We start from the raw sequence: 12,862 nt of genomic DNA on the forward strand, positions 1-12,862 counted from the left end.
GGTCGGGATTCCCATGGCAGGAGATCCCAAAATGGTGGAGGAGACCCCAAAGGGCTGAGGAGACCCCAAAGGTTTGGGATTCCCATTCCAGGATGGGAAGGAGAACCTAAAGTGATGGAGATCCCATCCCAAGGATCCCAAAGGTTTGGGGTGTCCATCCCGAGGGTCCCAAACGTTTGGGGTGTCCATCCCAAGGGTCCTGGAAGGTTTGGGGTGTCCATCCTGGGGTCATGGCAGGGTTTGGATGGAGCCTGGAAGGTTTTGGGGTTCCCACAAGGTTTGGATGGACCCTGAAAGGATTGAGATGTCCACCCTGGGGTTTCTGGAAGGGTTGGGATGTCCATCCCAAGGGTCCTGGAGGGGTTGGCCTGTCCATCCTGGGATTCCTGAAAGGTTTGGATGGACCTGGAAGGGTTGGGGTGTCCATGTCCATCCCAGATGTGGCAGGGTTGGGTGTCCATGTCCATCCCAGATCTCCTGCAAGATCAGGATGTCCATGTCCATCCCAGGTTTCCTGGCAGGATCGGGGTGTCCATGTCCATCCCAGGTCTAGCAGGGTTGGGACGTCCATGTCCATCCCAGGTTTCTGAGCAGGATTGAGATGTCCATGTCCATCCCAGATCTCTGGCAGGGTTAGGATGTCCATCCCGTATCTGGCAGGGTTACGATGTCCATGTCCATCCCAGGTGCCCTGGCAGGATCAGGATGTCCATGTCCATGCCAGGTCTCCTGGCAGGGTTGGGGTGTCCATGTCCATCCTGGGATTCCTGGCAGAGTTAGGATGTCCATCCCAGATCTCCTGCAGGATCAGGATGTCCATGTCCATCCCATATCTGGCAGGATTGAGATGTCCATGTCCACTCCAGGTCCCCTGACAGGGTTGGGGTGTCCATCCCAGGTTTCCTAGCAGGATTGAGATGTCCATCCCAGATCTCCTAAAGGTTTGGGACGTCCATGTCCATCCCAGATCTCCTAAAGGTTTGGGACGTCCATGTCCATCCCAGATCTCCTGAAGGTTTGGGATGTCCATGTCCATCCCATATCTGGCAGGGTTGGGGTGCCCATGTCCATCCCAGATCTCCTGGCAGGATCAGGATGTCCATGTCCATCCCAGGTTTCCTGGCAGGTCAGGATGTCCATGTCCACCCCAGGTCCCCTGGCAGGGTCGGGGTGCCCACCCCAGGGTCCCCACAGCGGCGCCCCCACCCCACCCCGGAGCTCCCTGAGCCGTTGGCGCCGTGCCCGCTCCGTGCCCGCTCCGTGCCCGCTCCGTCCGTCCCGCGCCGCGCCGGGCTGGAACAGCAGCAGCAGCAGCAGCAGCGAATCCCAGCTCCTCCATGCCCTCCATCCCCTGCAGCTCCTCCTCCTCCTCCTCCCGGGAAGGTCCGTGCACGCCGGGCTCGCCGAGGCGGCCGGCGCGGCCGGGGTCAGATGTTCTCGGTGCCGCTGTGGTTGCCGCGCCGGCTCAGGCAGTTCCTCTCGTTGAGCAGGCTCGTGGTCTCGTCGGCCGGCGCCGGCGCCTCCGTCCTCTCCGTCCTCTCCGTCCTCTCGGTCCTCTCGGCCGCGCCCGGCTCGGCCCGGGGGGCGCCGCCGTCGGGGGACTGGGGGCAGCTGTCCATGCGCGAGGCCAGCAGCCCGTTCTGGTACTCCTGGCGCGTGATCTGCGCGGGACAGCGCGTGGGACGGGGGCACGGGGGCACCAGAGCCCACGGGGATGGGATGGCCGTCCCAAAATGGGGCAGGAGAGCCCAAAGGGATGGAATGGCCCTCCCAAAATGGGGCACGAGAGCCCAAAGGGATGGAAATGCCATCACAGAGGGGGCAGGAGAGCCCACGGGGATGGGATTGCCATCCCAGAATGGGGCACAAGAGCCCACGGGGATGGGATGGCCATCACAGAGGGCGGCATCAATGGAATTCCCATCCCAAAATGGGGCATTGATGTAATTGCCATCCCAAAATGCGGCAGGAGAGCCCACAGGGATGGAAATGCCATCCCAAAATGGGGCAGGAGAGCCCAAAGGGACGGAATTCCCATCACAGAGGGCGGCATCGATGGAATTGCCATCTCAAAATGAGACAGGAGAGCCCAAAGGGATGGGATTGCCATCCCAGAGTGGGGCACTGATGGAATTTCCACCCTAAAATGAGACATCGATGGAATTCCCATCCCAAAATTGGGTACTGATAGAATTTCCATCCCAAAATGGGGTAGGAGAGCCCAAAGGGACGGAATTGCCATCACAGAGTGGGGCACTGATGGAATTCCCATCCCAGAGTGGGGTAGGAGACTCCAAAGTGTTGGAATTCCCATCCCACAATGGGGCATCAATGGAATTCCCATCCTAAAATGGGATGGGAGAGGGCAAAGGGGGAAATTCCCATCCCAAAGAGTTTTCCAGGCCCTGAGGGGTTGGGAATGGGGTGAGGGCTCAGGAATCCCATCCCAAAGGGTTCTCCCGGCCCTGATGGCTCAGGAATCCCATCTCCAAGGGTTCTCCCACCCCAGAGGGGTCGGGAATCCCATCCCAAAGGGTTCCCTGGCTCTGATGGGTCAGGAATCCCACCTCCAAGGGCTCTCCCAGCTCTGATGGGTCAGGAATCCCATCCCACAGGGTCCCTCCCACCCCCAGGCCCCTCCCACCCCCAGGCCCCTCCCACCCCACAGGGTCCCTCCCACCCCAGGCCCCTCCCACCCCACAGGGTCCCTCCCACCCCACAGGGTCCCTCCCACCCCAGGCCCCTCCCACCCCACAGGGTCCCTCCCACCCCAGGCCCCTCCCACCCCACAGGGTCCCTCCCACCCCACAGGGTCCCTCCCACCCCACAAGGTCCCTCCCACCCCACAGGGCCCCTCCCACCCCACAGGGTCCCTCCCACCCCAGGCCCCTCCCACCCCACAGGGTCCCTCCCACCCCCCAGGCCCCTCCCACCCCAGGCCCCTCCCATCCCGGTGCCCCCGGCGCGCTGACCTTGACGAACTGCAGGTCGCTGAGGGCGCGCACGCTGAAGTCGGCCACGTACTGCGCGCTGAGCTGGTTGTTGCTGCCGCTGGCCGGCGACGAGATGGAGTCGGAGCGCTCGTGGTAGCTCAGCGAGGCCGAGCGGTTCAGGCCGCTCATGTGGGACGGGGAGCGGATCTCTGGGGGCAGCAGGGGCTGGGATCGTCCTCTGCTCCTCCCCAACGTTCCCACCCCAGCTTTCCTACCCATTCCGAAGAGCTCGCCCCCCGAATTTGGGTTTTCGCCCCGTTCCGAAGGCAGAAATCTTGGGGTTTCTGGGATTGCCTCGTGGAGGTTTGGGTTTCAGTTTAGGTTTAGTAAAAGAAATTTAAAGTTTTTAGGGTGGGATTCTAAATTTAAAGAATTCCGAACAGGGCAGGTTTAACAAGAATCCCATTTTCCACCCTGTTTTAAATCCAGAATGGGTTTCTGGAATTCCTTCATGGAGGTTTAGGTTCAAGTTTAGGTTTAGGATGGGATTGTGGAAGTTAAACTCTTCCTAACAGGGCAGGTTTAACAAGAATCCCATTTTCCAACCTGTTTTAAATCCAGAATGGGCTTCTGGAATTCCCTCATGGAGGTTTAGGTTTAAGTTTAGGTTTAGGATGGGATAGTGGAAGTTAAAGTCTTCCTAACAGGGGCAGGTTTAACAAGAATCCCATTTTAAAGAATTTAACAAGAATCCCATTTTAAATCCAGAATGGGTTTCTGGAATTTCCTCATGAAGGTTCAGATTTAGGTTTAGGATGGAATTGTGAAAATTAAACTCTTCCTAGCAGTAGAGGTTTAACAAGAATCCCATATTCTGCCCCATTCTAAATCCAGAATGGGTTTCTGGAATTTACTCATGAAAGTTCAGATTTAGGTTTAGGATGGAATTGTGAAAGTTAAACTCTTCCTAGCAGCAGAGATTTAACAAGAATCCCATTTTCAGCCCCATTCTAAATCCAGAATGGGTTTCTGGAATTCCCTCATGGAGGTTCAGATTTGGGTTTAAGGTGGGATTCCAGAACTCTTCCTAACAATGGAGATTTAACAAGAATCCCATTCTCCACAGGGGAAAGGAGTTCAACTTCTGCAATCCCACCCTACACCTAAACCTAAACCTAAACCTAAACCTAAACCAAAACCTAAACCTAAACCTACACCTAAACCTAAACCTAAACCAAAACCTAAACCAAAACCTAAACCTAAACCTAAAGCTGAACCTCTGTTGTCCCCAGGACCCCGATGGGGTTTGGAACCTCTGGAATCTCCCATTCCCAGCTCCAGGACCCCGGGGAGGTTCTGGAGATGCTCACCAGATCCTGGAGGAGGACTCAGGGCCATCACCCCGTAGTAGGAGAAGGCTCCAGCCTCGAACTTCATGCACTCCTTGCCGGCCTCCACCTCCACCTTGCCCTGCAGGGAGGAACAACAGTGATCCATGTCCAGATCCCAAGGGATGGGATCCCATGGGAACTGTCCAGATCCCATGGGAACTGTAAAAACCCCAAGGGAAGAGATCCCATGGGAATTGTCAAAAATCCCACAGGAATTGTCCAAATCCTATGGGATGAGATCCCATGGGAACTGTCCAACAGCCAAGGGATGAGATCCCATGGGAATTGTTCAAATCCCACGGGAATTGCCCAAGGGATAAGATCCCACAAGAATTGTCCAAATCCCAAGGGAATTATCAAAATCCCAAGGGAGGAGATCCCACAGGAACCTTCCAAACCCCAAGGGATGAGGTCCCACAGGAATTGTCCAAATCCCAACAGCTGAGATCCCACAGGAATTGTCCAAATCCCATGGGAATTGTCCAAACCTCATGATCTGAAGTCTCTCAGGAACTCCTCAAACCCCAAGGGCTGAGGTCCCTCAGGAATTGTCCAAACCCCAGAGCCTGAGGAACCTCAGGAACTCCCCAAACCCCTCAGGAACTCCTCAAACCCCAGGGGCTGAGGTCCTTGAGGATTTCCCCAGATTCCAAGGGCTGAGGTGCCTCAGAAACCCCCCAAACCCCTCAGGATCTCCCCAAACCCCTCAGGAATTGCCCAAACCCCTCAGGAACCCCCCAAACCCTAGGGCTGAGGTGCCTCAGGATCTCCTCAAACCCCTCAGGAACTCCCCGAATCCCTCAGGATCTCCTGAAACCCCTCAGGATCTCCCCAAACCCCTCAGGAACTCCCCAAACCCCTCAGGAACTCCCCAAACTCCAAGGTCTGAGGTCCCTCAGGATCTCCCCAAACCCCTCAGGAACTGTCCCAACCCCAGGGCTGAGGTTCCACAGGAATTGTCCCAACCCCAGGGCTGAGGTCCCACAGGAATTGTCCCAACCCCATGGTCTGAGGTCCCTCAGGATCTCCCCAAACCCCTCAGGATCTCCCCAAACTCCAAGGTCTGAGGTCCCTCAGGATCTCCCCAAACCCCTCAGGAACCCCCCAAACCCCAGGGCCGAGGTCCCACAGGAACTGTCCCAAGCCCAGGGTCCCTCGGAGGTGCCCACCTGCAGGATGAGGATGAAGTAGTCGGCCGGTTTGTTCTTGCAGTACAGGAAGTGCCGCGGGGATTTCTTGTTCTCCTCGTCGAACTTCAGCTCCTGGATGACGTCCGAGTACTTGAGGAGCCGCAGCAGGATCTTCTCCGAGATGAAGTTGGGGGTGAAGAGGGTCACCTCTGAGAGGGGCAGAAGGTCAGGGATGGTTTTAATCCCACCAGGTGGAAGTGAATCTCCATCCTGGGATGGCTGGGAAACCCTTGGGGTGGGAATGTCCATCCTGGGATGGGCTAGGAGACCCTTGGGGTGGGAATGTCCATCCTGGGATGGTCTAAGAGACTCTTGGGACCAGAATTCCCAAGAATTCCCAGAATTCCCTCTTGGGACCAGAGATGTCCCAACCCTGAGATGTCCCAGCCATGAGATGTCCCCAAGATGTCCCAACCCTGGGATGTCCCCAAGATGTCCCAACCATGGGATGTCCAAGGATGTTCCAGCCCTGAGATGACTCCAGGACATCCCAAACCCTGAGATGTCCCATCCATGAGATGTCCCCAAGATGTCCCAGCCCTGGGATGACCCCAGGACATCCCAAACCCTGGGATGTCCCAGCCCTGGGATGTCCCCAGATGTCCAGCCCTGGGACGGCCGCACTGACCGGTGGACAGGAAGCGGTGGGCGGCCAGCAGGAGCTGAGGTGACACCTTGACCTTCAGCTCGTTGTCGGGGTCCTTGAAGGCCGAGAAGTCCCGCCGGTTCTTGTGGTTGCACACCTTCTTCCTGCTGCGGTTGTCAACTGTGGGGAGCAGCGGGGTCACCTCCAGGAGACCACCAGGGACCCCAAAATGGGACTGTGGGGAGGGGGAGCCCCAAACCTACTGTAGGTGTCGGACTCGTCCAGGATCTCCGACTTGATGATCTCCTCGATGACGTCCTCGAGCGTCACCAGCCCCAGCACCTCGTAGAAAGGGTCACCCTCACCCTCGTTGTTCACCTTCTGCACGATGGCCAGGTGGGACTTCCCTGTGGACACGGGGGGGTTGGAATGGGACAGCCTTGGGATGTCCCCAGGGTGTCCCCAGGATGTCTCAACCATGGGATGTCCCCAAGATGTCCCAGCCCTGGGATGTCCCCAAGATGTCCCCAGGCCCCCGGATGTCCCCAAGATGTCTCAACCATGCGATGCCCATAGGATGTCTCAGCCATGGGATGTCCCCAGGATGTCCCAACCATGGGATGTCCCCACACTGTGATGTCCCCAAGATGTCCCAGCCCTGAGATGCCCCCCAGGATGTCCTAACCATGGGAGGACCCCAAGATGTCCCAGCCCATGGGATGTCCCCATACTGTGATGTCCTCAGAATGTCCCTGAGATGCCCCCAGAATGTCCCAACCATGGGATGTCCCCAAGATGTCTCAGCCATGGGATGTCCCCAAGATATCTCAACCATGGGATGTCCCCATGATGTCCCAACCATGGGATGTCCCCAAGATGTCTCAACCATGGGATGTCCCCATGATGTCCCAACCATGGGATGTCCCCAGCCCTGGGATGTCCCCAAGATGTCTCCAGCCCCCCAGATGTCCCCAGAATGTCCTAACCATGGGATGTCCTCAGGATCTCTCAGCCCTGAGACGTCCCCATGGTGTCCCAGCCCTGGGATGTCCCCAAGATGTCCCAGCCCTGGGATGTCCCCACCCTTCCATGTCCCCACCCCGTCCCAGCCCATCCCGTCCCTCCCTGGAGCAATAAACTCATTAAAACCTAAACGAGCCCTTGGGCTGGGCTCCCTCCCACAGTAATGACACTAATTAAACCTCCAAGGTAATGACACTAATTAAACCTCCAATGTAACGACACTAATTAACCCCGTTAAAGCTGGGGAAGAGGTGCCCGCGAGGCTGAAGGCACCGTGGGGTGTGGGATCAGCCTGGTGTTCCTGGGATGTCACCGTCACCACCAGGATCCCCTTTCTGCCACCTGAGTGTCCCCACCTTGTCCTGCTCCATCTCCATCCCAAATCTGCTCATCCCAAATAAATCCCCTCTCTGTCCTCAAGGCTTTCCATGGAGTGTCCTCACCTCATCCTGCTCCATCTCCACCCCAAATCTGCTCATCCCAAAATAAATCTCCTCTTCCTCCCCACCTAAGTGTCCCCACCTTGTCCTGCTCCATCTCCATCCCAAACCTGCCCTGATCCCAAATAAATCCCTGATCCCAAAACAAATCCCAAACTGTCCTCACCTCAGAGTCCTCATCTTGTCCTGCTCCATCTCCATCCCAAACCTTCCTTGATCCCAAAACAAATCCCAAACTGTTCTCAAGGCTTTCCATGGAGTGTCTTCACCTCATCCTGCTCCATCTCCACCCCAAATCTGCTCATCCCAAACAAATCCCTGATCCCAAAACAAATCCCAAACTGTCCCCACCTTGTTCTCCTCCATCTCCACCCCAAACCTGCCCGGATCCCAAAACAAATCCCAAACTGTCCCCACCTCAGTGTCCCCACCTTGTCCTGCTCCATCTCCATCCCAAATCTGCTCATCCCAAACAAATCCCCTCTCTGTCCTCACCTGAGTGTCCCCATTTCATCCTGCTCCATCCCCACCCCAAACCTGCCCTCCCTGACCTTCTCCACCCTTTAATTCCATTCCCCACCAGCTCCCGGGCACTGAGGAAAAGCTGATTTTAGGGGAATTTTAGCTGATTAGGAAAATCTGGGATTTTAGGGGATCCCAGGTCCCGTTTTCGCTCCTCCCTCGCCTGCAGGGCCAGGAAAAGTTGGTGCCTGGAGGGCTGGAGAAAGGATTTCACCATTTCTGATGGTGGGGTGGGACAGGTGAGTCAGGACGAGCAGCCTGGGAGCGGCTCTGGCACAGCAAACACGGCCAAAGGGCACCGGGGAGGGCAGGCTGGGGTCACCAAGGGGGGGACAAACCCCCGGAACCCCAAATGGGCAGGGGGAGGAACAGGGAGGTCCCTGGAGGGGTTTGGGAATCCCTAAAGTCCTGGAGAGGTTCAGGAATCCCTAAAAGTCCTGGAGGGGTTTGGGGATCCCTAAATGTCCCTGGAGGGGTTCATGGAATGCTGGAGTGGTTGGGAGGGACCTCAGGGCTCATCCAGTTCCTGGATGAGAGAACATTCCCATCCCCAGGAGAACATTCCCAGCTCCAGCTGAACATTCCCAGCTCTCCTGGATCCAGGAGCACATTCCCATCCCCAGAAGAACATTTCCAACCCCAGGAGAACATTTCCATTCCCAGGTGACCATTCCCATCTCCAGGAGAGCATTCTCATCTCCAGGTGACCATTCCCATCTCCAGGTGACCATTCCCATCTCCAGAAGAACATTCCCATCTCCAGGAGCACATTCCCATCTCCAGGAGAACATTCCCATCTCCAGGAGAACATTCCCATCCCCAGGAGAACATTCCCAGCTCTCCCATCCCATCTCCAGAGGGAAATTCCCCGGAGATGGGAAGGAATTGTCCCCCCAAGGGCAGCAGCACCAGCGCCCTCCCCTGGGGCACGGCTCCAACCCCACAATTAACACAGCTCCAACCCCAAAATTAACACAAACGCTTTAATTGCTCCCTCTCCTGCCTCTGATCCAGGCCCTGAGCAGGTCAAGGAGCTCCTAAACCCAGCAGGAAATTGTAGGGTCACCTCCAAAACCCCACCAATTCCCAGCCCCACAAATCTCCAGCCCCACAAACTCCCAACCTCACCAATTCCAACCCCACAAATTCCCAACCCCACCAATTCCCAGCCCAACAATCCCCAACCCCACAAATTCCCAGGCCCACAAACTCCCAGCCCCACCAATTCCCAACCCCACAAATTCCCAACCCTACAAATTCCCAACCCCACAAATCCCCAGCCCCACCAATTCCCAACCCCACAAATTCCCAACCCTACAAATCCCCAACCCCACCAATTCCAACCCCACAAACCCCCAGCCCCACAAATCCCCAGCCCCACAAATCCCCAGCCCCACAAACTCCCAGCCCCACCAATTCCCAACCCACCAATTCCCAGCCCCACAAATTCCCAACCCCACCAATTCCAACCCCACAAACTCCCAGCCCCACAAAACCCCACAAATTCCCAGCCCCACCAATTCCCAGTCCCACCAATTCCCAACCCCACAAATTCCCAACCCCACAAATTCCCAGCCCCACAATTTCCCAACCCCACAAATTCCCAACCCCACAAATCCTCAGCCCCACAAGCTCCCGGCTCCTGAGCCGTGCTGGAGAACCCGCAGGGCTGGGATTTGTGCCCGGAAGGAAGGAAGGGAGCAAAGAGGGATCCTAAATCCCTTAATCAGGATCGGGGCAGGGAAAGCTCTGCCAGCAGCCACCACAACCCCGAGCCCTCAGCCCTCGGCACTCACTGGGTTTGGGAATCAATGTTCCCCCACACCTGCAGGGGTTTGGGAACCCCAAAATGTCCCTGGAGGGGTTTGGGAACCCCAAAAATGTCCCTGGAGGGATCAAAATCACCCCTGGAAGAGTTTAGGAATCCCTAAATCACCCCTGGAGGGATTTAGGAATCCCTAAATCACATCTTGAGGGGTTTGGGAGTCCCTAAATGTGCCTGGAGGGGTTTGGGAACCCCTAAATGTCCCAGGAGGAGTTTGGGAGTCCCTAAAATGTCCCAGGAGGGATCAAAATCACCCCTGGAAGAGTTTAGGAATCCCTAAATCACCCCTGGAGGGATTTAGGAATCCCTCAATGTCCCTGGAGGGATTTAGGAGTCCCTAAATCACATCTTGAGGGGTTTGGGAACCCCTAAATTATCCCTGGAGGAGTTTGGGAACCCCTAAATTATCCCTGGAGGAGTTTAGGAATCCCTAAATCACCCCTGGAGGGGTTTGGGAGTCCCTCAATGTCCCTGGAGGGGTCTAAGTCACCCCTAGTGGGGTTTAGGAGTCCCTAAATCACCTCAGGAGGGTTTTGGGAACACCTAAATGTCCCTGGAGGGGTTTAGGAATCCCTCATTCATCCCTGGAGGGGTTTAGGAATCCCTAAATGTCTCTGGAAGAGTTTAGGAGTCCCTAAATGTCCCTGGAGGGGTTTAGGAATCCCTCATTCATCCCTGGAGGGGTTTGGGAATCCCTCAATGTCCCTGGAGGGATTTAGGAGTCCCTAAATGTCCCTCACCAGCCCAAAACGAAAGAATTCCTTCCCAAAATCCCATCTCAACCAGAACCTGAAATCATGGAATGGTTGGGGTAGGATGGGAACCTTAAATTTGGTGACCTCCTGTCTGTCCCTGAGCTGTCACTCGTCCCCCTTGTGTCTGTGGCCACTCTGGCCTGGACACCTCCAACCCTGGAGACCAAAACCGCAGGGATTGCCCTCCCACACCTCCAGGACCTCCAAGATTTTGAGTTTTTGAGCTCCTCCAAAGACCAAAACCCCCCTGGCATTTCTCTCCCACACCTCCAGGATCCCCTCCAAAGTTGTTGAGTTTTTGAGCTCCTCCAAAGACCAAAACCCCAGGAATTTTCCTCCCACACCTCCAGGATCCCCTCCTCACCTTGTCTGAGCTCCTCCAAAGACCAAACCCCCAGGAATTTCCTTCCCAGCCCCTCCTCACCCTTTTTGAACTCCTCCAGCATGGCGTCCAGCTTGGTGTCGTGGAACACCACGTGCACGGGGTGGTTGTAGAACTTGGTGATGGTCTTGAGGGGCGTGCAGTCGTCGGGGTCCACGAAGGCCAGGTCCTTGACGTAGAGGATGTCCATGATGTTGGACCTCTCGTCCTCGTAGACCGGGATGCGCGTGTAGCCGCTCTCCATGATCTCCGACATGGTGTTGAAGTCCAGGATGGCGTCGCTGTTGATCATGAAGCAGTTCTGCAGCGGCGTCATCACGTCCTCCACCGTCTTGGTGCGCAGCTCCAGCGCTCCCTGGATCATGTTGAGCTCCTCCCTCACCAGGTCGTTGTAGGGCTCCGTCACCTTCAGCATCTCCACCAGCTTCTCGCGGTTGTACACGGTGCCGATCTCCTGGCCCAGGATGCAGTCCAGCAGCTTGCTGATGGGGTAGGACAGCGGGAAGGTGACCAGCATGAAGAACTTGGTGACCACGATGGTGTTGGCGCCCACGGCCAGCCCGTGGCGCGAGCACAGCGCCTGCGGCACGATCTCGCCGAAGATGACGATGCCGATGGTGGAGGCCACCACGGCGCCGATGCCGGAGCCGATCAGGTCGTCCAGCAGGATGGTCAGCGTGGTGTTCACCAGCACGTTGCCCAGCAGCAGCGAGCAGAGCAGGTAATTCCCTTTCCTGCGGATGGGCTCGATCTTGCGGGCGTAGCGCTTCTCCTTGTCGGTGCCGCAGTTCTGCACGATCCTCAGCTCCATGGGGTCGAGCGCCATCAAGCCCAGATTGAGCCCGCTGAACATCCCCGAGAGCACCAACAAGCCCGCGATCAGGATCACCTGCAGCCACAGCGGCAGCAGCGACTTCTTCTCCTCCAGCACCAGCACGTGCCCGTCGGGGCCCTGGTGCGGCAGCCAGGGCTGCCCGGGCCGCCGCTGCGAGCACAGCACGTACGTCTTGGCGCGCTCGTCCTTGCGCAGCGGCTGCACCCGCACCCGCAGCAGGGCCGAGGTGTCGCGGGGCTCGGCGGGGCCCGGCCGCACCACCAGGTCCTGCGAGCGCTCCTGGCACGTGGCGTTGCCGCTCGAGGCGTTGCCGCCCGGCCGCAGCTCGGCGAAGGCCACGCGCTCGGCGGCGCCGGGGCCCAGCCCCAGCCCGTAGAGGCGCAGCAAGGCCTCGCTGCCTTCCGTGAGGCGGATGGGCCCGCGCTCGGCCGCCCCCGCCGGTGCCACCGCGGCCGCCGCCGCCGGTTTGGTGCTCTCCTCCAGGCGCAGCCCCAGCACCACGGTGTCGGCCGCGGGCACGGCGCCGCCGGGCAGCGCCAGCAGCAGCAGCAGCGGCGGCAGGAACGGGCCCGGCGAGAGCGGGGTCCCCCCACAGCCGCCGCCGCCGCCGCCCGCCGCCATGTTGGGCACTGGCGGGAGCGTCACGCACGGGCGGACGCGGCCGCGCGGTGACGTCACGCGCGGAGGGCACGCCCCGCTCGGGGAACGGCGGCCGGTTGGACACGCCCCCTCGAGGGTGACTTCACTCAGGACACGCCCCCTCGGGGAACGGCGGCCGGTTGGGCACGCCCCCACGAGGGTGACGTCACTCCCGGCGCGCCCTGGATGGTTCAATGAGGTCACTCCCCGGGTGACGTCATGCGTGGAACTCCACCCAGAGGAGGGGAAGGACGCCCTGGCCACGCCCCGAGCGGTTACGTCACGCACGGAACAGGACTTAGCGGGGGAGGGACATTCTGACCACGCCCCAGAAGTAAAAG

General features: G+C 58.0%; 1 protein-coding gene across 1 annotated transcript; it reads right to left on the reverse strand.

Annotated features, from left to right (window-relative positions):
* Positions 1 to 832: 832 nt before the first annotated feature.
* Positions 833 to 12,565, reverse strand: CNNM4 (cyclin and CBS domain divalent metal cation transport mediator 4). The gene is made up of 7 exons (XM_074559299.1): positions 11,090 to 12,565; positions 6,364 to 6,507; positions 6,143 to 6,280; positions 5,494 to 5,663; positions 4,304 to 4,403; positions 2,973 to 3,142; positions 833 to 1,661 (listed from the first exon to the last, which is right to left on the reverse strand). The coding sequence occupies exons 1-7, from the start codon at positions 12,501 to 12,503 to the stop codon at positions 1,428 to 1,430; spliced, it is 2,370 nt and encodes a 789-aa protein (XP_074415400.1). The 5' UTR covers positions 12,504 to 12,565; the 3' UTR covers positions 833 to 1,427.
* Between the last annotated feature and the right edge of the window lie 297 nt (positions 12,566 to 12,862).

Source organism: Zonotrichia albicollis, chromosome 26, assembly GCF_047830755.1.
Source record: "Zonotrichia albicollis isolate bZonAlb1 chromosome 26, bZonAlb1.hap1, whole genome shotgun sequence".
Classification (NCBI taxonomy): Eukaryota; Metazoa; Chordata; class Aves; order Passeriformes; family Passerellidae; genus Zonotrichia; species Zonotrichia albicollis.